The 26,247-nt window shown below is 39.4% G+C and overlaps 1 protein-coding gene across 1 annotated transcript in view; it reads left to right on the top strand.

Moving 5' to 3' along the window:
• Window positions 1-26,247, top strand: part of LOC150081755 (S-adenosylmethionine synthase-like) — a 395,138-nt gene that overhangs the window by 76,492 nt on the left and 292,399 nt on the right. The window contains 1 exon segment of the mRNA XM_090378855.1: window positions 20,790-20,912. Coding sequence (XP_090234981.1) covers window positions 20,790-20,912 — 123 coding nt within the window.

Here is a 26,247-nt window from a genome sequence, read left to right as displayed (position 1 = left end):
TTGTAGAGCGGATATCATCTTTTAAGGGCACAAAAGGCGATATAGTTGTACACCCTGGCACTAATGATATCAAGAGTAGGAGACCGGCAGAATTACTTAACAAGTACAGGTCACTGTTGAAAAAAAGGCCGTGAATTAGGGTTGAATTTGAAAGTGTCTGCAATTCTGCCCAGACACGATAGGAGGGAGTATATGATGACAGCCTTGTCGATCAATTCGGCCCTGGAAAGATTGTGCAACGCTCAAGGGGTAGAATTTTTTTCAGCCTGGGCTGTACTTGTTAACAGGAGAGACTGCTTCTACAGGGATGGGTTACACTTAAATAGAAAGGGTGCAAGAATATTTGCTGATGCTATTGAGGCAGTGTTAGGTGGGTCGGAAAACTGCTAGCTTGGGGGGGGATACAAAGACTGATAGATTAACAGTAGCCACTGGCAGAGGTGAAAGTGATTCTTGCACTGCTTCTATTGGAATAAGCAGAAGCCTGAAAAACAAGATGCAGGATATTTCAGAGACTGCTGGTAGTCATTGCGGTACAAGTAAACACATGGGTTGTGTTAGGGTAGCTAAAAATAGAAACAGGTGCATGTATACTTGCGTGTACACCAATGCTAGGAGTTTGGTTAATAAATTTGATGAATTTGACGTGTTGCTCAAAGCATCAAAGGCAGATATTGTTGGGATATCAGAGACGTGCTGTCACACAGATATAAGGAATGCAGAACTGGAATTTGGGGAGTACAACTTCTTCAGAAAGGATAGGAAGGGAGGAGGGGTTATGCTGTTAGTTAAGAAACACATAAAATCGAAGGAAGTGAGGCCAGTCGACATCGCTGGACAGTGCAGTGTTGAGTGTCGAAGCATTGGGAGATCAAAATTGAGAGTAGGAGCGTGCTATAGGCCTAATGACTCTGATGAGTATAATAAGAAACTGTACAGGGAAATAGAGTGGGCCAGTAAATCAGAGAGTCCCATAATGGGGGATTTTAATTTCCCAGATATTGACTGGAATTTGTTGGTTGGTCACTCACACACTAGCAAGGCTTTTGTGGATTTATTGGATGATTGTTTTCTACATCAGCATGTTCGGGAGGCAACTAGAGGGAGAAGAATCTGCAGATAAAGAAACCACTAGGTGGCAGTGATCACAGTGTGCTGAAGTGGGATTTACTCAAAGAGGTAACTACCATCAGCGGTAAAGGGAAGGGTTATTGCTTTTGTAAAGGCCACTACGATGGTCTGAGACTGTATTTAAATTCTATACAGTGGCACCAACTGATGATGTTACCAACAGCAAATTCAAAATGGGAAGCGCATTCAAAGAACTTATCTTGGAAGCTACCAGGCTTTAAATACCAACTAAGAAATATTGTTCAAGGTTTAGGCCTAAATGGACGTCAGATGAACTAATGAGACTTATGGCAGAGAAGAAAAATGCATGGGATGCATATAAATTAACACATGACACAGAAGCCTATGATAGATACAAGTTGATCTGTAACCAAGTTACAAAGGAGGTTAGGCAGGCGAAGGCAGATTACGAGAAATCTTTGGCAAGGGATGCAAAGAAAAACAGCAAAGAGTTCTTTACTTATGTAAACTCTAGAAGGAAGGGGATGAATCAGATTGGTCCACTTGATATCGATGGGTCAACTGTTGATGATCCTGCTCTGGTAGGTAACAAACTAAATAAATATTTTGCATCGACATTCACACATGAGAAGTTATTCAGCGAGGGGAATGCCAGAGGTGTATTCAACTCTGGCAGTAAGCTAGAGAGTCTTGTAATAACTGAGAGTAAAGTGGAGGAGAAATTGTTTAAGATAAACACAAGAAAGGCACCTGGGGTGGATGGGATCTATCCAGTTATATTAAAGGAGCCAGCAAAGGAAGTAAGCAAATCCTTAACCATAATTAGAAGAGCTTCCTTGGACTCAGGGGAGTTACCCACAGACTGGAGATGTGCAAATGTGACCCAAATTCACAAGGGAGGATCAAAGGCTGACACAAGTAATTATAGACCTGTGAGATTAACTTCTGTTCCAGGAAAATTAATGGAGGCACTGGTTAAAGAAGCACTGCAGGAGCATCTAGACAAGACTTCAGTTATAGCTCGGACACAGCATGGTTTTGTTAAGGGGAAGTCTTGCCTGACCAATTTGATTGGATACTATGATGCAGTCACAAAAGAACTGGATGCAGGGAATAACTTTGATATTATATACAGTGAAACTTCCCTTTAACGGACAGCCATGGGGAACGAAAATGTGTCCGTTAGAGAGAAGTGTCCGCTAACAAGAAGTCTGAGGGAGAAAAAAAAAAAGAAAGAAAGAAAAATTGTTAAACGTTTAATGTAAAATTAAAATATATACAGATTTTGAACAATATTTTTGTAAATAATATACAATTACATACACAAGAGATAAAGAAAAATCATTAAAAGTTTAATGTAAAATTAAATTAAATTATATACAGATTTTGCACAATATTTTTGTAAATAATATACATACAATTGTGCTATGCATATTATGACTTTATCTTAAGAAAAATACATACAGTAATCACTTATTTTCTTCTGCACCTTCTTCCGGCTGATAATTTTGTTTTCAACATTTGTTTGGAGTGAAGAAACCATCGAAAGTCCTTCAGTATCTTCTTCAGCAGCGAAAAACATATTTAAACAATTGATTTGTATGAGCGCTTCTATTTTCATCGGTTGTTCGTCGTTAATATGTTCTTCGACAGAATGAATGACCTCCTTCCATTTCTTCATCCTCATGAGGAACTTCTTGAAAAATATCGATGATAATGTCGTTGATATCTAGAGCACCATCTTCTATAGTGAGGTTTGAGTCTATATCTTTGTAGCCAGGGTCACTTGCAGCGGAAGTATCGTGCATTATCAATAGATGTTGAAGTTCTTGTTTTTCTTGGTGCTCCACATTGCTGTTCACAACTTCAATTTTTGCGTTTGAGAAGCCAGACTTTACAAAACAGTTCACGACAGTTTGTTTTCTAATTGCGTTTACTGAAGTGGAAATCCATCGAATCGCATCTAGGATGCTGATTTTCTTTGCAAGGTCACTCGCACATGTTACATCGTTCATGTTTGCAATGAGATGTCTTAAAACACGTTTTCTGTAGTGAAGTTTAAAATTTTTTATTATCCCTTGATCCAAGGGCTGACACTCTGCAGATGTGTTTGGTGGCAGAAAAATGATTTGAATGTTGGACAATTCAATGTGCGGGTGAGATGCAGCATTATCCATGAAAAGAATAATTTTTCTGTTTTGATGAATCATGTTTTGGTTAAAGTGACTTATCCATTCGCTCATGATATCTCGTGTCATCCACGCTTTTTTATTAGACTTCCAGTCAACATTCAAAAGATTCAACTTTATGCCCTTGGAACAACGAGGATTTTGTGGTTTTCCTATAACAAGAGGTTGTTCAAAGTCTCCCAGCATATTTGTACACAATAGTACAGTCAAACGTTCCTTAGAAATTTTTCCGCCCTGGCACTTTTCGTTTTTAAGACTCATTGTTTTTTCAGGAAGAGCTTTAAAAAAACAACCCTGTTTCGGCACAGATGTAAATATCCTTAGCTTCAAAATCACGACATAAATCTTCCAATTTGACAGTCCACTCTGTTACAACCCCAGTATCAACAGATCCACCTTCACCACTTACGGTTTTCCAAGAAATTTTATGCCGAGTTTTGAACTTGTCTAGCGATCCCACAGAAGCTTTGAACTCATTTACTCCCATAGATTTCGCAACCTCCAAAGCCTTTTCCCTAATAATAGGCCCATTAATGGGAATATTTTTAGCACGTGCGCGACAAATTTAAAGTTCAACAATTTTCGGGAATGATTTTTGAACCTGATCATTTCCGTGTTGCCAAAATTGTTTGAGCAGTTCATTTTTTTTCTTTAGGATGTCGCTTACCTGCGTCTTCCCGGTTTTGAATTTTGCAGCGAGATTGCGAACACTATTTTTTTGCCGATCATACGCATTAATGAGTTCGACTTTATCTTTTAAAGTTAAATGTTTACGAGAAGACATTGTGCACTTCACACAACACCGAACAAAACCGAAACTGAAAAGACGAAAGGCTGACCATATCCCCCCCCCACCTGAACACACCGAATTCATCAGAAGTTTTACACGTGCCTTAAAATTCTTGAAAAAGGGCTTAGAACTGCGACGTAAACCTTGATAAAATTCAGAGAATTGGAAACAGAAAATAAACACACGATTGAGGCAATACGTGGAAGAAACGTTCCTAGAAAAAGGGCCGTGAGCTCGCCCGCTGTCCGTTATGGGGAGATCAAATTAACTGCTAATCTAAACAAAACAGTGCAGATTGCCTGTCCGCGTCCGTTACATAGAATGTCCGCTAGACAGAAGCTGCAAACACGTTAAAACCAATGGAGGTGAGTTGGGGAATTTGAAAATGTCCATTGTAGAGAGATGTCCGTTAACGAGAGGTGTCCGTTAGGAGAAGTTTCTCTGTACTTGGATCTTAGAAAGGTTTTTGATACTGTTGCACATGGAAGACTGCTGCACAAATTGGAGCAGTGTGGCATTGGAGGCAAATTGCTGCTATGGATAAAGGGATGCTTGAGGGGGAGAAGACAGTGGTAATCAATGGACACTGCTCATCGTGGACTGATGTCATTAGTGGAGTCCCTCAGGGTTCAGTGTTGGGTCCATTATTGTTTTCTGTATATATAAATGATATTGATGATGATATATCAAGCTTAATGTCCAAGTTTGCAGACGATACAAAGGTTGGCAGGGTTGTGTCACTACTGACACTATGCTGCTGCAACAGGATCTGGAAAGTTGAGCAGATGGGCTGAGAGGTGGCAAATGAAGTTTAACATTGACAAATGTAAAGTACTACATATGGGAAACCAACCCCAGAGCAACGTATCAACTCTGTGGTACTACACTGACAGTGGTAGAGAATGAAAAGGATCTGGAGGTGATTGTGCAGGCAGATATGAAGTTCTCTGAGCAGTGCAGATGGGCTGCAAGAGTAGCTCATGATGTCTTGTCATCGATATACAGGAACTTTTCTAGCAGGGATAAGGAGGTGATTATTCCCTTGTAATGGTCAGGCCACACCTAGAGTACTGTATACAGGTCTGGAGGCCTCATTTCAAGAAGGATGTAGAGCTGCTGGAACGAATACAGAGAAGGGCAACAAGATTAGTGAATGGAACAAAGGGGTACTCTTATGAAGAAAGGCTTAAGTTTTGCAAATTACAGTGTTTGGAGACTAGGCACCAGCGAGGTGATCTGATAGAGGTGTATAAAGCCTTGAATGGTTTGAGCATGCTTAATGCTAATGGGATTCTGCCCCTTGCTCTGAATAATCACCTGAGAGGGCATAAATTCAAATTGAGGAAAGACAGATGTAGGATAGATGTGCGGAAATTTGCCTTTAGCCAGCGGGTAGTTGGTTGGTGGAACAGATTTCCATCCCTTGTCGTGGAAATTGATAGCCTAAATAAATTTAAAGCTCAGCTGGACAGGTATTTCGAATGAAGGGAAGGGTGAAGTGGAAGTGGTTTTTTTTTTTTTTTTTTTTTTGCTGATGCTGCATAACTTGCTTTCTTGTATCATATGCCTCTGCTAATGCTAATTTCTCATACTGCATCTTGTTCTAGCATTTTACTCACTGTAAAATTAATGCTGGCATTATTAGGTTATCCCTAATTGTGTTACTTTTCCTTTTCTGGACAATAAGTTCTGCTACTAAATAACTTGCGTCCTGAGCCATTTCACCAAATGTGGCTTTTTTAACAAATGTTTACTCTTTATTTTGAGATTCCAATATCTTTAAAATAATCAGTGCCTTTACTTGTCAAATGGCTGTGATTTGTAGTTGTCTTTTCAATTTTGCTGGTGACATTGCTGCATTTGTAAGTTGTTTTACATAGACAACACACAATGGAACAGGACAACTTTGATTACTAGCTGATGTCAAGACCGACTTTTTTTGTCCTTTGTTGCACTAGTGCAGTGAAATGACTCAGAAGACAGTATTCTTCATCACTAACCTTATCAGAACTATCCGTAGGCCTAGCCTAGAATTTTCCTCTTCCATCTCGCACCTCATCTTCAAAAATCGCCACATTGGACTGTCAGACATGTTTGTAAAACCAAATGCTAATAAAACATAAACAGAAGTGCATAATAAATAACTAAACGAGAGAAAATTTAAAAAAATACAAAAACTTCACAATAAAATAATTCACTTCTAACCTACACAATGCACGTTTTGTAATGTTTACAACAACAACAGTTGGGGGGAGGTAATTTGGGAGGATGAGGCTAACGTCATCAGCCGAACGGGCTCCCCTATCTCACAACAGAAATTCAGAATGGACTGAAGCAAAGGAATACGGCCCTCCTGAGGATTGTGTAAATAAGATAACAAAGATAAGAAGAGCCTGTGATGCATCTATTCCTCAAAGGGAACCATATCAGTACCCTGTTCCGTGGTGGAATGTCGGCCTACACGACTTGAGGAAACACCATGCCTGGAAAACGTTCCAACAGGCCTGAGTTTACCTTCAACTCCTCGAAGTTGAAGCCGCACGAGGCCTACCATGTGCTGCGCTATAACTATACTCAGGAAATGCACGGATGCAAGAAGGCATCATGGCAGACCCTACCTCTGGAAACAATAGCCTGTGGCAAATTGTCTTCCGAATTGTTACTAACACATTGTCCAGTGGGAAATTCCTGGAAGCAAGCCTGACGGGACCTCTACTTACTCCTGGCTGGACTCACTGAACTACATTTTGCACTCCATATACCTGACAGTAGACCCACAACTATCCCCAGAACAACAACAGATTGGTCTCAGCAATGCAGCTTACAGATCAGAAACCAATTCACAGCCTTAGAATTGTATATGGCCCTGGCCAAAGCAAAAGAAAGGAAGACACCTGGATGCAACCTCCTGAAGGTAGATGTCATTAAGAAATTTGCTGAATACTACCCCACCACCTTGCTCAGTCTTTTCAAGAGATGTCTGGCCAATGGAACCTTCCCCACTTCTTGGAAAATAGCTACACTCAAATTAATCCAGAAAAACCGCCACAGCCTCCAGCATCATACAGACCAATTGCACTTTTATCTGTCCTAGTGAAACTCCAGGAACTGTTCTTACTCTACCGACTCACCAACTGATATGTTGATAAACAACTTTCATCCCCCACGCTGATTTAGCTTCAAGACTGAATGCAGCACAGAAGACACCATCCACATACTCATTGCTCAGGCAACCAGACGGAAGCTAAATATTCCCTGGCTATTATGATTGATTTTCCCTGGGCCTTCAATCGGCTGTGGTGGTCCAGCGTCCTTCAAAAACTCCAACAGGCTAAAATATCCAGCAACCTCTACATTAGATCATATCTTGAAGACAGAAGAGTGCAGGTTATCACCAAATTTCAGACAGTCACAAGAAGTGTCTCCCAGGGTTGTCCTGGACAAGCTCCTGGGGATGGACCTTCATGGGGTTTACCCCTTAGCTTTTGCCAACGTTTATCCCCTAGCTTTTGCCTAGTCCTTGTCGTATGGTCCGACTCTAGAGCTGCCCTGGAGATTAAGGCCAATGAATTGGGAAGTCTCTTTGCATCTTTGTGCAAGGAACTTTGCCAATTAAATAAAGTTCTATAATTATTTACAATATGGGTACAATATCAGAATTGGCAGAACATGAGTTGGAATGTATTCAAGCATACAGTGATAGGAACTTTGTGGCAGTTGGGGAGGTGGGGAGAAGAAACTTTGAAAAGAGAGAAATAAAAGAAGCAAGGGAAGAAATGTGGGGAGAACTGTAGAATGAGCTTTTCAGTAATAAATTTAGTAGGAACTAATGAAGTGTTATAGATGGAGGGAGCTGGGGAATGAGAGGTTGTGAAAACACTAGATGCTGAATTGGAGACTTGTGATCAATTGGATACATGATCTGAGCAGTTAGAGAAAGACAAATTTTTTAATCCTTGTTTCGACTCATTATGAACAAGAACATGACACTCATTTATTAAAATTATTTATTATGGTGTATAAAGTATTTGAATAGTTTTACCTGTGTTCCTTCAAAATACAGTTGATAAATTAACAGGTGAGAAAATTATTACTGGAATGGACACATTCATCCTCTGCCTTGTGATGGGTCCAGTACTGATGAAAGAGGTGAGTTGCTGGAGAATTTTTTAATCTCCACAAATCTGGAAATAGAAAATTCTCCGGGACAAGAACATACACATTATAACATTCATGATGAATATAATATAGTAAATTAAGGAAATAAATATCAGAATACAAGAAGATTATGTTTGAATATATTTGAGATAAAGGGGAAAGTAACTTCATATTTGTTGTAAACGATCAAAAATTGAAAGGATAATATTGACTTATACTACCAGCATTCACCACTGTATTTCATTTAAGTTATGATTTAAATAACCAAAGCTTTGAAATGAAGAGATTCTGTAAGAACTACCACTTAGAATAGATTTAGTAGAATGTGTTTCTTATAGATCAAAATCTATATGTGCACAAGAGAAAGGGAGGAGAGAAGAGCGTGATGGTAGACTTGCACAATCAGTCCTTGAAATTTTATCTGTGAGTTTAAAAGGACTGTCCTATGACTTTACTCTTAAAATTAGTTAGTAAATTAAGGAAAAAAAAATATCAGAATACAAGAAGATTATGTTTGAATATATTTGAGATAAAGGTGAGGTGTAAACAAGCAAGGATATCATAACATGAATTTAAGTTTAAAAATATTTCAATGCTGGAAGGCTTTAGTGAGAGCTCTGGGGATGATGATCCATAGGATGCGATTAGCATTAGTAGAGGCATTTGATGCAAGAAAGCAAGCTTATGCAGCATCAGCCAAAAAAAAAAAAAAAAAAAAAAACCACTCCCACTTCACCCCTCTGTTCGTTCAAAATACCTGTCCAGCTGAGCCTTAAACTTATTTAGGCTATCAACTTCCACGACAAGGGATGGAAGTCTGTTCCACCAACCAACCACTCGCTGGCTAAAGGCAAATTTCCGTACGTCTATCCTACATCTGTCTTTCCTCAATTTGAATTTATGCCCTCTCAGGTGATTATTCTGAGTGAGAGGAAGAATCCCATCAGCATTGAGCATGCTCAAACCATTCAATGCTTTATACACCTCTATCAGATCACCTCGCTGGTGCCTAGTCTCCAGACACTGTAATTTGCAAATCTTAAGCCTTTCTTCATAAGAGCACCCCTTTGTTCCATTCACTAATCTTGTTGCCCTTCTCTGTACTCGTTCCAGCAGCTCTACATCCTTCTTGAAATGAGGCATCCAGGCCTGTATACAGTACTCTAGGTGTGGCCTGACCATTGCCTTATACAAGGGAATAATCACCTCCTTATCCCTGCTAGAAAAATTCCTATATATCATTGACAATACACCATGAGCTACTCTTGCAGCCTGTCTGCACTGCTCAGAGAACTTCATATCTGCCTGCACAACCACCCCCAGGTCCCTTTCATCTCTACCACTGTCAGAGCAATACCACAGAGTTGATACGTTGCTCTGGGGTTGCTGTTTCCCATGTGTAGTACTTTACATTTGTCAATGTTAAACTTCATTTGCCACCTCTCAGCCCATCTGCTCAACCTTTCCAGATCCTGCTGCAGCAGCATAGTGTCAGTAGTGTCCTTGACAACCCTGCCTACCTTTTGTATCGTCTGCAAACTTCGACATTAAGCTTGATATACCATCATCAATATCATTTATGAATACAGAAAACAATAATGGACCCAACACTGAGCCCTGAGGGACTCCACTAATAACATTAGTCCACGACGAGCAGTGTCCATTGATTACCACTCTCTGTCTTCTCCCCCTCAGCCACCCCTTTACCCACAGCAGCAATTTGCCTCCAATGTTACACTGCTCCAATTTGTGCAGCAGTCTTCCATGTGCAACAGTATCAAAAGCCTTTCTAAGATCCAAGTATATAATATCAAAGTTATTCCCTGCATCCAGTTCCTTTGTGACTGCATCATAGTATCCAATCAAATTGGTCAGGCAAGACTTCCCCTTAACAAAACCATGCTGTGTCCGAGCTATATAACTGAAGTCTTGTCTAAATGATCCTGCAGTGCTTCTTTAACCAGTGCCTCCATTAATTTTCCTGGAACAGAAGTTAAACTCACAGGTCCATAATTGCTTGTGTCAGCTTTTGATCCTCCTTTGTGAATTGGGGTCACATTTGCACATCTCCAGTCTATGGGTACCTCCCCTGAGTCCAAGGAAGCTCTCATAATTATGGCTAAGGGTTTGCTTACTTCCTTTGCTGCCTCCTTTAATATAACTGGATAGATCCCATCCACCCCAGGTGCCTTTCTTGTGTTTATCTTCAACAATTTCTCCTCCACTTTACTCTCAGTTATTACATGATTCTCTAGCTTACTGCTAGAGTTGAATACACCTCTGGCTTTCCCCTCGCTAAATAACTCCTCATGTGTGAATGTTGATGCAAAATATTCATTTAGTTGTTAGCTACCTGAGCAGGATCATCAACAGTTGACCCATCGATATCAAGTGGACCAATCTGATTCATCCCCTTCCTTCTAGAGTTTACATAAGTAAAGAACTCTTTGCTGTTTTTCTTTGCATCCCTTGCCAAAGATTTCTCGTAATCTGCCTTCGCCTGCCTAACCTCCTTTGTAACTTGGTTACAGATCAACTTGTATCTATCATAGGCTTCTGTGTCATGTGTTAATTTGTATGTATCCCATGCATTTTTCTTCTCTGCCGTATGCCTCATCAGTTCATCTGACATCCATTTAGGCCTAAACCTTGAACAATATTTCTTAGTTGGTATGTAAAGTCTAGTAGCTTCCAAGATAAGTTCTTTGAATGCTTCCCATTTTGCATTTACTGTTGGTAACATCATCAGTTGGTCCCACTGTATAGAATTTAAATACTGTCTCAGTCCATCGTAGTCGCCTTTACGAAAGCAATAACCCTTCCCTTTACCCCTAATGGTAGTTACCTCTTTGTAACTCAGTGGTTCATTTATCTGCAGATTCTTAATGCATGAAGAATCACTGCTGATAATCAAATCAAGAGTATTCCTCCGTCTAGTTGCCTCCCGAACATGCTGATGTAGAAAACAATCATCCAATAAATCCACAAAACCTTGCTAGTGTGTGAGTGACCAACCCACAAATTCCAGTCAATATCTGGGAAATTAAAATCTCCCATTATAAGACTCTCTGATTTACTGGCCCACTCTATTTCCCTGTACAGTTTCTTATTATACTCATCAGAGTCATTAGGCCTATAGCACACTCCTACTCTCAATTTTGATCTCCCAATGCTTATGTCACACCAAACTGACTCGACACTGCACTGTCCAGCAATGTCCACTGGCTTCACTTCCTTGGATTTTATGTATTTCTTAACTAATAGCATAACCCCTCCTCCCTTCCTATCCAGTCTATCTTTTCTGTAGACGTTGTACTCTCTAAATTCCAGTTCTGCATTCCTTATATCTGTGTGACACCAAGTCTCTGATATCCCAACAATATCTGCCTTTGATGTTTTGAGCAATACCTCAAATTCATCAAATTTATTTACTAAACTCCTAGCATTGGTGTACACACAAGTATACATGCACCTATTTCTATTCTTAGCTACCCTAACACAACCCATGTGTTTACTTGTACCGCAATGACTCCCAGCAGTCTCTGAAATATCCTGAATCTTGTTTTTCAGGCTTCTGCTCATTCCAGTAGAAGCAGTGCAAGAATCTCTTTCACCTCTGCCAGTGGCTACTGTTAATCTATTTGTCTTTGTATCCCCCCAAGCTAGCAGTTTTCCGACCCACCTAACACTGCCTCGATAGCATCAGCAAATATTCTTGCACCCTTTCTATTTAAGTGTATCCCATCCCTGTAGAAGCAATCCCTCCTGTTAACAAGTACAGTCCAGGCTGAAAAAAATTCTACCCCTTGAGCCTTGCACAATCTTTCCAGGGCCGAATTGATTGACAAGGCTCTCATCATATACTCCCTCCTATCGTGTCTGGGCAGAATTGCAGACACTTTCAAATTCAACCCTATTTCACGGCTTTTTTTCAACAGTGACCTGTACTTGTTAAGCAATTCTGCCGGTCTCCTACTCTTTATATCGTTAGTGCCCACGTGTACAACTATATCACCTTTTGTGCCCTTAATGTGATGTACAAAGTTGCAGTGAATTAGTTGATTAGTGCAGTACTTCTCAACAATAAGATTACATAGTGAGGATGATAAACTAACTTGGTGATTTTACAGAGTGATTTTTTTCTAAGTGGTTTTAAAGAGGAAAATGAGATTGAATTCATAAGAGAAAAACTGAATAATTCTGTATATACAACCAAATTGGTAAAACACCAGGAATTGACTTTTGAGGTCAATGTTATCAAGAACCCAGCACAATGGAAGATTGTGGACAAAGACAGATACAACTGGAAAGTTGCATTGCCACATAGCACTGTAGCCTGTTCTAGGGAAGATTTATGAAACGTTGCTTGTGGTAAGATTAATTTACAAGTATAGCTTTATTAAGGGCAGAAGAACCAAAGGTGACCTTGTTCCAGTAATGAATCAAATCAATAATTTGATTCGTTGCCAGAAAATAAATATGGTCTAGCTTTATTTATTGATTTTGCCAGTGCATCTGATAAGCTCTGATGGCTGTCAGTCAGTGAAGAATACGAATATCCTTCTTGTTTCAGTGACTGACTTGTTTCAGTGCAGTATTTGAGTAATCAACAAAGTTTTGTAAAGAAATGTGATAAGATGTTGATTATTGGGTAAATTAATAAATGCAAGGCACTCGCCTCCATTCCTTATATTCAAGTGTCAAATATCTTGGAATTATACTAGTGAGTAATTTTTTTTCTGCATGAAGTACAGGGTTGTTAAAATTAATGTATCCATGTGTAGAGGGCTCTGGAGCAAGTTCTAAGGCTCGTACTGAAGAGAAATTTGGACAACAGGTACAATAAAGAATGCATTTGCCATTTATTGGGGAGGGGGAATTAGTTACAAAATTTGTCACTACATGCGCTGTGGCAATACAAATCACTTGAACAGTGCTACAATTGTTCAATGTGTCCTCCATTTTGATCAGCAACAGTTTCCATTCAAAGCATTTTTTACAGCTGAACGTAACATTTCAACTGGAATAGCCAGCACATATCTAATGCTGTCCTTCAGATCTGCCAGAGTTTGACATTCTTCCCGATACACCTGGTTCTTCAAAAACCCCACAACCAGAAGTCTCATGGGGTGAGGTCCGGTGATCGGGGTGGCCAAGATGTCTGGAAACAACAGCCGATGACCCGTTTGTCTCTAAAGTGTGGCCTTAGCAATCTTTGGACACGTTGGATGTGGGATGGCACATCAACTTGCATGAATATGGTATCCTGAAGGCACCCACATTTTTGCAGCTCTGGTATTGCAAAATTTTCCAACATTTCATAATATTGCTATCCAGTGACCGAACAGGTGTGGGATCCGGTTGGTGTTACCTGTTCAAAAAAATATGGCCCGATCATGAATGTGGCCGTAAATCCACACCACACTGTCACTTTTGGAGAATGCAACGGGACCTCTTGGATAACTCAAGGATTTTCTGTTTCCCAAATGTGATAGTGGCGCATATTCACTTGTCCATTTAAGCAGAAGTGTGCTTTGTCGCTCCAGAGGATGTTCCATGGCCAAGTGATATCCACTGTCATTCGTGCCAGAAACTGAAGTTTCTGTGAAATGAATATCTGCATCACCATGCTTTAGCTGCTGTAGCATGTGCATCTTGTAAGGATAGTACAGGAAACCCTTGATTAATGCGGTTTTGAACAATGCAGTTTTAATTAGTCCGCAAAATTTTTTTGATACTATCCCCTTAATATATGCTTTATCAAATTTGATTATTGCGCTGTTTTTTTCTTGCGGTGCTTGGCAACTCACAACGTGGCCTGAAGCGGCAAATATGTGACACGCACTCACCAGGGTCTTCTAACTTAAATGAATGGGAATCGACTCCAAAACGCTCGACAGCAGCACCCCATACCACTCTGAAATTGAAATTTGCTCTGGTAACTCATATTCTTTTATTCTTTTATTAGGCGCCTCCGTAGCCAGGTGGGAAGGAGCAGCAGTGCGTAGCACACGCTTCTTGATTAGACCGGGGTTCGAGCCCGTCACCACCAAATACGGAGGATGCGGAAAGGTTAAGGAATGACCACCGCATATCCTGGAGCAATATGGCCTTAGTTGCTAATGCTCCTAAAAACCAAACAACAACAACATTCTTTTATTATTAATATTAAACTTCTTTAATATTACGATAGCATTAGCATTAGTAGAGGCATTTGATGCAAGAGAGCAAGCTTATGCAGCATCAGCCACAAATAAAATATAATAATAATAAATAAATAAATAAAAAATAACCACTTCCACTTCACCCCTCTGTTCGTTCGAAATACCTGTCCAGCTGAGCCTTAAACTTATTTAGGCTATCAACTTCCACGACAAGGGATGGAAGTCTATTCCACCAACCAACCACCCGCTGGCTAAAGGCAAATTTCCTCACGTCTATCCTACATCTGTCTTTTCTCAATTTGAATTTATGCCTTCTCAGGTGATTATTCTGAGCAAGAGGAAGAATCCCATCAGCATTGAGCATGCTCAAACCATTCAAGGCTTTATACACCTCTATCAGATCACCTCGCTGGTGCCTAGTCCCCAGACACTGTAATTTGCAAAACTTAAGCCTTTCTTCATAAGAGCACCCGTTTGTTCCATTCACTAATCTTGTTGCCCTTCTCTTTACTCGTTCCAGCATCTCTACATCCTTCTTGATGTGAGGCCTCCAGACCTGTATACAGTACTCTAGGTGTGGCCTGACCATTGCCTTATACAAGGGAATAATCACCTCCTTATCCCTGCTAGAAAAATTCCTATATATCATCAACAATACACTATGAGCTACTCTTGCAGCCCGTCTGCACTGCTCAGAAAACTTCATATCTGTCTGCACAACCACCCCAAGGTCCCTTTCATTCTCTACCACTGTCAGTGTAGTACCACAGAGTTGATACGTTGCTCTGGGGTTGCTGTTTCCCATATGTAGTACTTTACATTTGTCAATGTTAAACTTCATTTGCCACCTCTCAGCCCATCTGCTCAACCTTTCCAGATCCTGTTGCAGTAGCATAGTGTCAGTAGTGTCCTTGACAACCCTGCCAACCTTCGTATCGTCTGCAAACTTGGACATTAAGCTGGATATACCATCATCAATATCATTTATAAATACAGAAAAAAATAATGGACCCAATACTGAACCCTGAGGGACTCCACTAATAACATTAGTCCACGATGAGCAGTGTCCATTGATTACCACTCTCTGTCTTCTCCGTAGCCGAGTGGGCAGGAGCGGGAGTGCAGTAGCACACGCTCTTTGAGTAGACCGGGGTTCAAGCCCCCGACTGCTGAATACGGTTGATCTGCCAACCCGCACTGGACCAGCGTGGCAGATTATGGTCCATTTTCCCTCAGCATGAATTGTTGAGGAGGCTTCCACCCTGCAGTGGGTTGATAATGGCTGCACTTTACTTTACTCTGTCTTCTCCCCCTCAACCACCCCTTTATCCATAGCAGCAATTTGCCTCCAATGCCACACTGCTCCAATTTGTGCAGCAGTCTTCCATATGCAACAGTATCAAAAGCCTTTCTAAGATCCAAGTATATAATATCAAAGTTATTCCCTGCATCCAGTTCTTTTGTGACTGGATCATAGTATGCAATCAGATTGGTCAGGCAAGACTTCCCCTTAACAAAACCATGCTGTGTCTGAGCTATAACTGAAGTCTTGTCTAGATGATCCTGCAGTGCTTCTTTAACCAGTGCCTCCATTAATTTTCCAGGAACAGAAGTTAAACTAACAAGTCTATAATTACTTGTCGCCCTTTGATCCTCCTTTGTGAATTGGGGTCACATTTGCACATCTCCAGTCCATGGGTACTTCCCCTGAGTCCATGGAAGCTCTCATAATATAATATAATAAATATAATAATATAATATGATATTAAAGAAGCAGTTGAGAACATACACAAATCGTGGAAAGAAATGACGAACAGCTGCATGAGAGCAGTCTGGCAGAATCTTTTGCCTGAATGCGCAAATAATTTTTGTGTTTTCATTAATCCTGTCAACAAAGCTATTGATGAAATTACTACAATTGGGAAAAGACCTTGGCTTTGAGGAAGTAGATTCAGAAAACGTTAAGAGAATTATTGGAATCGCATTCAAAAGACTTAAGTAACAACGATATTCTTGAAATTGAGCATCAACATGCATACGAGGAAGAAGACGTAAATGAAGCAGAAGAAAAGCAATTTGCTCCCGAAGAAATTTCATTCAAAAAACTTGAACTATTTAATACACTTTAAAAAGCAAAAGAACTCATAGTAGAGATTGATCCAGATGCAGAGAGAAGCATGAACGTTCGTCGAGGGTTAGATAAGCAAATTGATTGTTATCGCAAAATCATGGAGGAAAGGAAGAAAGCTACCACTGTTCAATTGAAGTTAGATAAGTTTTTTTTTTTTTGCAAAAAATAAAATTTAAATCATACTATCTTTTTTTAAATTTATTCCTTAATAATTTAAGAACTATGCAGTGCATTATAGGTACGTATTTAGTAAGAAAAAATGTTTTTACAATTTCATAATTTTCAAGGATTCATTATAATTATTCCCATTGTTTCTTAAGTTTGATTAGTGCGGTTTTAATAGTGCGGTATATTTCAAGGATTCATTAACCGCACTAATCAAGGGTTTCCTGTACTGCAATACCTGACGCATTACTAGCCTTACAGTGGAATACGGCATGTCCACATCACGAGAAACAGCTGGCACACTTGTGCTACCACATGAAGATTGACTTGATAAATCCACGACAGCCATATCCACATCTTCAACACGAGAGGAGGCCACTATGTTTTCGACATCTACCTGGGTGCCTCTGTAGCCAGGTGGGCAGGAGCAGCAGTGCATAGCACATGCTTCTTGATTAGACCGGGGTTCGAGCCGGTGACCACCAAATACGGAGGATGCGAAAAGGTTAGTGAATGACCACCGCATATCCCCAGAGCAATATGGCCAAGTTGCTAATGCTCCTAAAATCAAATAACAACAACAACCTCTACTTGGTTGAACACCAAGATGTCCTGTCGCTTCAAATTTCTCAATCAATTTGCAGACAGCACAAGCAGTCATAGGTCCATTCCTTATGCGCTTCTGACGCCGGAATTCTCTGATAGTGCAGCTGCATTGTTGCTGTTCTGATAGTACAGCTTCAGTAATAGCACCTTTTCCTGCAACGTTGTTGGCATTGTTGCTGTAGTGCCGCTGCTTTGCTTTTATACAGTACAGTAGAGCTGAGTAGTGGCACTGTGGCAATAACTTATGATTATGAAATAATGTAAGTTATTTGCATAATCGTAACTAAGATAGTTACGCGCCATAAAGTGACAAATTTTGTAACTAATTTTTTTTTTTTTTTTTTTTTTTTTCAATAAATGGCGAGCGCATTCTTTATTGTACCAGTTGTCCAAATTTCTCTTCAATACAAGCCTTAGAACTTGCTCCAGGCCACTCTACATAGGGATACTTTAATTTTAACCACCCTTTACTTCATGCAGAAAAATTTACTCACTAGTATAATTCCAAGATATAAGGAATGGAGGTGAGTGTCTTGCACTTATTAATTTACCCAATAATCAACATCTTATCACATTTCTTTACAAAAACTTTGAAGATTGCTTGTCTGGTAGCACCCAGCAATTTCTATTTATAAAAAAAAAAAAAAATCTGCTTTAATTTTTGACTCTTTTCTAGAATCACTGCTCACAGGTATTCATTTCTAGGAGTTCACTTTCTATATGGCTATAAGTTTAGAAGACTAGCCAGTGTGGAATGGCGATTTTGGGGCACGTCCATGAAGTGCCCTGTAATTGCTCATTTGTTCCTGTAATGGCATATGCTGCAGCTGATTGTGGACACAGAGCAACCAATATTCTATTCAGGAGATATTTAATTGCATTGTGGCATTTCTGTTGGCTTTTATCAAAACTTGCAAGGCTATCAAACGAAGCACTAAAAAATAATACCAGAAAAGCAGCCAATAGATAGTTATAATTCACAAGTATTGATGTATTGCACAAAGGCAAATGTGAGCAAATGTTCAATACTGATAAACATTTACTATCAGAAAGCAATGGCAAAAAAATGTTTGGCTCCCTCTTGAACTCCCACCTGTAAGTGACACCTACCACACTACCCATTTGCGGCAGCACCACATGTGAGAAAAGAGAATAAGGGGTTTCCTCTTGTCCTAATTTAGAAAATAAATATGTCCCTCATAAGATAACAAAAAATTGAATCTTAAGATAACAGTGCTGGACTTCTCTGAGAAAGCTATGTAAACTTAATTTATTTCTGACGTGGCAGTGGTGAATCCCAAAGTAAGTCCTTGGTTTGTATTTAATTTATTAGTGCTACACTTTATTACTGTCCATATAAGAAGTTGGTTCAGCTTGATATTTGAATTGGACAGATAAGGTGAGTAGTTTTTTTGTTTGTACAGTTGCACACTACTCCTTTATTAAAGATTTTAAAGATAAATGTTACATGTGATTGAAGATGAAGCCATTTTATATAACTCTAACAGGGAGCAAAATTATTTTATAATAACTGAGAGCAAAGTGGAGGAGAAATTGTTGAAGTTAAATATAAGAAAGGTACCTGGAGTGGATGAGTTCTATCCAGTTATATTAAAGAAGGAAGTAAGCAAACCTTAGGCATAATTATGAGAGCATCCTTGGATTCAGGGGAAGTCCCCACAAACTGAAGATGTGCAGATGTATTCCCAATTTACAAAGGGGGATCAAAGGGTGACACGAGTAATTGCAGACCTGTTAGCTTAACTTCTGTTCTGGGGAAAATAATGGACTCGCTGGTTAAAGAAGCATTGCAGGATCATCTAGACAAGACTGTAGTTATAGCTCACACACACACGCCCCCCATGGGTTTGTTAAGGGGAAGTCTTGTCTGACCAACTTGATTGGATATTGTGATGTCACAAAGAAATTGGATGCAAAAATGATTTTGATATCATATACTTGGATTTCAGGAGAGCTTTTGATACTGTTGCATATGGAAGAATACTATACAAATTGGAGCAGTTTGGCATTAAGGGCAAGTTGCTGCTGTGGATGAAGGGATGGTAATCAATAAAGAGTGGTAATCAATGGACACTGATCTTTGTGGACTAATGTTTATGAGTGGAGTCCCCAAGGGAATGCCACTCATGGTGTTGGGCCTATTGTTGTTTTCTGTATTTATCAATAATGTCCAAGTTTGCAGACGATACAAAAGATGGCTGGGTTGTTAGTTGCAGTATGCTACTGCAACAGGATCTAGAAAAGTTGGGCTGATTGCCTGAGAGATGGCTACTGAAATTTAACAATTGAATGCAAAGTACTACATATATTGGTAGCAGTAACCCCATGGTAATCTAACAACTGTGCAATACAACACTCAGCATAGTGGAGAATGAAAATGGGGTAAATGAAGGCAGTGAAGGGGTAATTGTGCTGTCAAATATTAAGTTTTCTAAGCAGTGCAACCAGAGCAGTTCATGATGTCTTGTCCGTGATATACAGGAATTTTGCTAGCAGGGATAAGGAGGTGATTATTCCCTTGTATAAGGCAGTGGTCAGGCCACACCTTAAGTACTGCATACAGTTCTGGAGGCCTCATTTTAGAAAGGACATAGAGCCCCTGGTATGAGTGCAAAGGAAGACAGTGATTGGTGAGGGGAACAAAGGGTTGCTCTCACCATGAAAGGATGGTTCTGCAAATTGCAGCATGTTGTAACTAGGCTCCTGCGAGGTCATCTGATTGATTTGTACAAGTCCTTTAAGGGTTTGAGCAAACTCAATGCTGAGATTTCTCAGTTGAGGTGGCATAAATTCAACTTGAGGAAAGACAATTGTAGAAGAGATGTGCGGCAGATATTTGACTTTAACCAGCAGGTAGTTGATGCTGGAACAAACTTCCATGTGTTGCTGTGGAAGTTGATAGCCTTAAATAAATTCAAGGAAGAACAGCACAAGCGTTTTGATCAAATGGATGGGTGAAATGGGAAGGGGGTTTTTTTTTTTTTGACTGATACTCTATAACCTGGGTTCCCAACCTGTGGATCGCAATCCCCAAGGGGGCCACAAAGTGTTTTCTGGGGGTCACTGTAGTAATTTTAAGTTGCAATTATTTTTATGGGAAATTTCACCACGAAGGTTTTCAACACTTATTTATTTCAATATGGCTACACTGCAGTATTCTCTTAGTGGTTGTAACACTGATTTTTGATAAATGAAAGGAAACGACTTAAGGTCCGCTGCAGCGGATACTTAAAAAATATTAAAAGTCCACTGTGTTCATACATATTAAACATTTTATGTTATTTTAATTATTTGCTATGGCAGGCCAATAATATTTTTCAAATAAGTGTGTCTTAGAGGTAGAAAATATGGTATAATTTTTGCCATCCATTTAGAAACTTGTGCATGCACATTATTTTTGCCATTCTTTTAAAAAATATATGAATTGTATGGTTTGCTGATTGCTTTGCAATAACATGATTATTATTTTGTAGAGACAGCCACCAAAACTGGTATGATAATGGTATTTGGTGAAATAACTTCAAATGCACAAGTAGACTATCAGAGAGTTGTCAGAGACACAGTGAAGAAGATTGGATATGATGATTGCTCCAAAGGTAGGAATAGCAATTTATGAACTTCATATTCAGTAAGTTTCAACTAAAGAATTTTATCGATAGAGACATAATACTAAATTAATATTAGTATTAATAGTGGCAAATGATACACGAAAGCAAGCTTATGCAGCATCAGTCAAAAAAAAAGTCCCATTTCACTTATCCATCCCCTCCACTCCAATAATTTACCTAGTTCCTTCTTCAATTTATTTAAACTATCCACTTCCACAACAACAGATGAAAGCTTATACCTGCAATCAACCACCCATTGGCTGAAAGCAAACTTCTGCACATAAATTCTGCAACCCTCCATCCTCAATTTGAATTTATGTCCAATCATGTACGTAGTCTGGGCAAGAGAATGAATCCCATCAGTATTGAGTTTGTTAAACCATTAAAAGCCTTAAGCACCTCAAACAGATAACCTCACAAGTGCAAATCTCAAAATGCTGCAATTAGCATAACTGAAACCTTTCTTGGTAAGAGCATTCCTTCGTTCCTTCACCAGTCTCATTACCCCCCCCCTCTGTATCCATTCTCAAGCAGCCCTATAGTCTTCCTGAAATGAAGCCACCAGATGTGTATGCAGCACTCAAGATGTGGCCTGACCATTGCCTTGTTCAATTGAATAATCACCTCCTTATCCATACTAGCAAGATTCCTGTATATGATCGACGGAACCCAATGAGCTGTCCTGGCAACATGCCTACACTGCTTGGAGAACTTCATATCAGACTACATAATTACTCCAGAGTCCTTTTTATTTTCCACTATTCTGAGTGTAGTACCACAAGATATGTTATTCTGGGATTACTGCTGCCCATATGCAGTACCTTGCATTTGTGAATGTTAAACTTCAATTCCAATTTAAAATAATAAATAAATAAATTATCTGTTTATACTCCGGGATGGTCAGAGGAGTTCACAAGATAGACAGAATACAAGAAACAGCACCGTATTCAGCAGTCACGGGCTTGAACCCCGGTCATTCAAGGCACATGTACTTATGCACCCGCACACCAGACCGCTAGGCTACGGCGGCCCATCTTGCCTAATTTTTAGATCTTGTTGCAATAGCATATCAACTGCAAACTTACATGTTAACCTTGATATACCCTCATCAATATCATTAATAAATACAGAAAAAAGCAATGGGCCCAGCACTGAACCCTGTGGGACTCCACTAATAACATTAACATTAATCTGCGAAGAGCAGTTCCATTGATTACCACTCTATCTACTCCCACTCAACCATCCCTTTATCCCTTGTAGTAACTTGCCCTTAATGCCAAACTGCTCCAATTTGCACAACACTGTTCCATTTGCAACAGTATCAAAAGCTTTCCAAAAATGCAAGTATATGAAATCAAATATTTTTTACTTCCATTTCCTTTGTGACCACATGATAGTATCCAATTAAATTTGCCAGACAAGACTTCCCCTTAACAACCAATGCTGTTTCTGAACTATAACTGCAATTTTGTCTAGATGATCCTGCAATGTTTCTTTAATCAGTGAGTCCATTATTTTCCCTGCAACAGAAATCAAACTAACAGGTGTGTAATTACTTGTGTCACCCTTTGATCCTCCTTTGTGAATTGGGGACACATTTTCACACCTTCCAGTCCACGAGGACATCTGCTGAATCCAGTGATGCTCTCATAATTATGGCTATGGGTTTGCTTATTTCCTTCGCTGCTTCCATTGATATATTTGGATAGATCCCATCCATCCCAGGTTCCTTTGCGTTCTTATTTTTAACTTCAACAATTTCTATTCCCTTTCCCTCTCACTTATTACAAAATTCTTAACACCCTATCAGTTTGATAATCTTATGGTATCCACTTCCCTAAAGAATTCGTCACCTGTTAATGTAGATGCAAAATAGTCATTCAGTTTGGCAACAACATGGGCAGTATCATCAACAGTCAAGCCATCGATATCAAGTGGACCAATCTGATTCATCCCCTTCCCTTTAGTGTTTATGCAAGTAAAGGAGTCTTTGCTGTGTTTCTTTGCACCCTTGGCCACATATTTCTTTGTAATATACCTTCTCTTTCCTAACTTCCTTTGTGATTTTATTGAGGACTTCTTTATATCTATTATAGGCTTCTGTGTCAATAATTTATATTCATCCCACGCATTTTTCTTCTCTGCCACGAGTCCCATTAGTTCAACTGACATCCATTTAAGCCTATAGTTTGAACAATATTTCTCAGTCAGTATGAAAAGCCTAGTAGCTTCTTCCTATTTAAAATTTACTAATGGGAACACCATTAGTTGGTCTCACTGTATAGAATTTAAACTGTCGTAGGGAATAAAATTCACCTTTTCAAAAGCAAAATCCTTAAATTTGCTCTTTATGGTAGTTACACCTGTAAGTAAATCCCATATCAATACATTGTGATCACTGCCACTTTGTGGTTCTTTTTTCTGCCATTTCTTAATTCATGAATAATCATTGCCGATAATCAGATCAAGAGTATTACTCCTTGTTGCCTCTCTAACATGTTACTGTAGAAAGCAATCATCCAATAAATCCACCCTTGCTAGTGTGTGATCAATCCCCAAGTTCTAGTCAATATCTCGAAAGATAAATCCCCTGTTATAAGACATTCTGACTTACTGGTTCACTCTTTCTCTGTATAGGTGTTCTTTGTATTCATCAGTCATTAGGCTTATAATACTTCTGCTCTCAATTTTGCTTTTCTTTGCTTGTGTCACACCAAACTGATGCAACATTGCACTGGCCACCCATACAGCTGGACACGTTGCCTTAGATTTTATGTGCTTCTTAAATAAGAGCATAACCTCCCCTCCTATTTTGTCTTTCTTTATTGTACATATTGTACTCCCTATATTCAAGTTCTGCATTGCTTAAGTCTGAGTGATACCACATCTTTGATATCCCAACAATGGTATTTTATGTTGTGACAAGACCTTCAAATTCCCAGATTATTTAAATGCATTGTTCGTGTATGTGCAAGTGTACATAAGTATTAGTAGTGGCATATGATGTAAGGAGGCAAGCTTATACAGCATCAGCCAAAAAAAAAAAAAAAAAAAAAAAAACAACCATTTCCCATTTCTCCTATCCATATTCTCCAAACATTTGTCGGGTTCTGCATACTCTGAGAAAGGAAGAATCCCATCAGCATTGAGCTTGCTCAAACCATTCAAGCTGCAATTTGAAGAACTTAAGCCTTGCTTGGTAAGAGCACCCTTTTGTTCCCCTCACCAATCTTATTGCCCTTCTCTGTACTCGTTCCAGCAGCTCTGGAACGAGTACAGAGAAGCTCCTTACAATCAGCTCCTTATCCCTGCTAGCAAAATTTCTGTATATCATTGATAATTCAACATGGGCTTCTCTGGCTGCACAGCTCAGAAAACTTCATATGTGACTGCACAATTATCCCCGGGTCTTTTTCATTCTTCACTGCACCGAGTGTAGTATGATACAGTTCTCCCGTTACTCTAATTTTACTGCTACAAATTTATCAGTACTTTGCATTTGTCAATGTTAAACTTCAGTTGCCACTTCTCAACCATTCTGCCCAACTTTTTTAGATTCTGTTGCAGTAGCATATTGTTGTTAACCACCCTTCCAACCTTTGTATCATTTGCAAACTTAGACATTAAGCCTGATATACCTTAGCATTAGCATTAGTACAGGCATATGATGCAAGAAAGCAAGCTTATGCAGCATCAGCCAAAAAAAAAAAAAAAAAAACTTCCACTTCACCCCTCTGTTCGTTTGAAATACCTGTCCAGCTGAGCCTTAAATTTATTTAGGCTATCAACTTCCACAACAAGGGATGGAAGTCTGTTCCACCAACCAACTACCCGCTGGCTAAAGGAAAATTTCCGCACATCTATCCTACATCTGTCTTTCCTCAATTTGAATTTATGCCCTCTCAGGTGATTATTCTGAGCAAGAGGAGAATCCCATCAGCATTGAGCATGCTCAAACCATTCAAGGCTTTATACATCTCTATCAGATCACCTCGCCGGTGCCTAGTCTCCAGACACTGTAATTTGCAAAACTTAAGCCTTTCTTCGTAAGAGCAACCGTTTGTTCCATTCACTAATCTTGTTGCCCTTCTCTGTACTCGTTCCAGCAGCTCTATTTCCTTCTTGAAATGAGGCCTCCAGACCTGTATACAGTACTCAAGGTGTGGCCTGACCATTGCCTTATACAAGGGAATAATCACCTCCTTATCCCTGCTAGAAAAATTCCTGTATATCATTGATAAGACACCATGAGCTACTCTTGCAGCCCGTCTGCACTGATCAGAGAACTTCATATCTGCCTGCACAATTACTCCCAGATCCTTTTCATTCTCTACCACTGTCAGTGTAGTACCACAGAGTTGATACGCTGCTCTGGGGGGGGGGGGGGTGCTGTTTCCCATATGTAGTACAGTCAGTCCTCGTATAGCACGATAGTTGTGTTCCTAGAAACCCTCTTGTAATGCAAAATCGTGCAATATAAACAACAGGCCCTATGGGAAAAATAGGGTTAGATGCCGTCCACCCAAGATTGAACACACATTTGTAACTAAAACATTACCAAACACAATAAATTATCGTAATAAAATACGTAAGTATTTTATTACGATAATTTTATTACGATAATTCGTAATAAAATACGTAAGTATTTTATTACGAATATTATGTAATAAAATATTACTAATGCTTTTGCTTCTATCGTAAGCAAACTTGTTTTTTGTTTGATTTTCTATCGAAACAGATGACAGCTGTTCCATCTCTTCCAATTCTTTGTGTCTTGATCTAATGAATTTTAATTACACTTTACGTTTCCTGCTATGAAAGTTTTTTTTTTTTTTTTTTTTTTTATGTATCTTTCTAATTCTCGGCATTGCCTCATTTAGGCCTGTAGCACGTGCAATATCACACGGTCTTTAATTTCGCTCAAAGCATTTCACAATTTCATATTTTTTTTCTCTATCGACAGAGGCGGACTGACCATAAATAAGCCTTGCCCGGGAAATTCCGGTGGGCTGGAGGCCGGTGTGATTTTGGCCATAAACGCTAGTATGAGGCCACTACAAATTTTCCCGGGTAAGAAGTTTTGACCCAGTCCGCCTCTGTTTATCGATATTGCTTTTCTTTTTCTCTCTGAATCTGCAGTGTCTTCACCAGGACGCTTCCTTTTCACACCTTTTAAGTATTTTATTCATTTTTAGGGAATAAAGCACAATTACAAAACGAGGAGGCACGCTTGATACACAAACAAAGCTGCGCGTGTGTAGCAACTGAATAAACAACACCGTAAAGGCAGAGATACACTATTAACACCTCACATTTTACTAAA

Source organism: Mastigoproctus giganteus, chromosome 8 (assembly GCF_048544385.1).
Source record: "Mastigoproctus giganteus isolate SK-2022 chromosome 8, ASM4854438v1, whole genome shotgun sequence".
Lineage (NCBI taxonomy): Eukaryota > Metazoa > Arthropoda > Arachnida > Uropygi > Thelyphonidae > Mastigoproctus > Mastigoproctus giganteus.
Note: the sequence above shows the minus strand (reverse complement) of the source record. Positions and strands in the feature narration are given on the sequence as shown.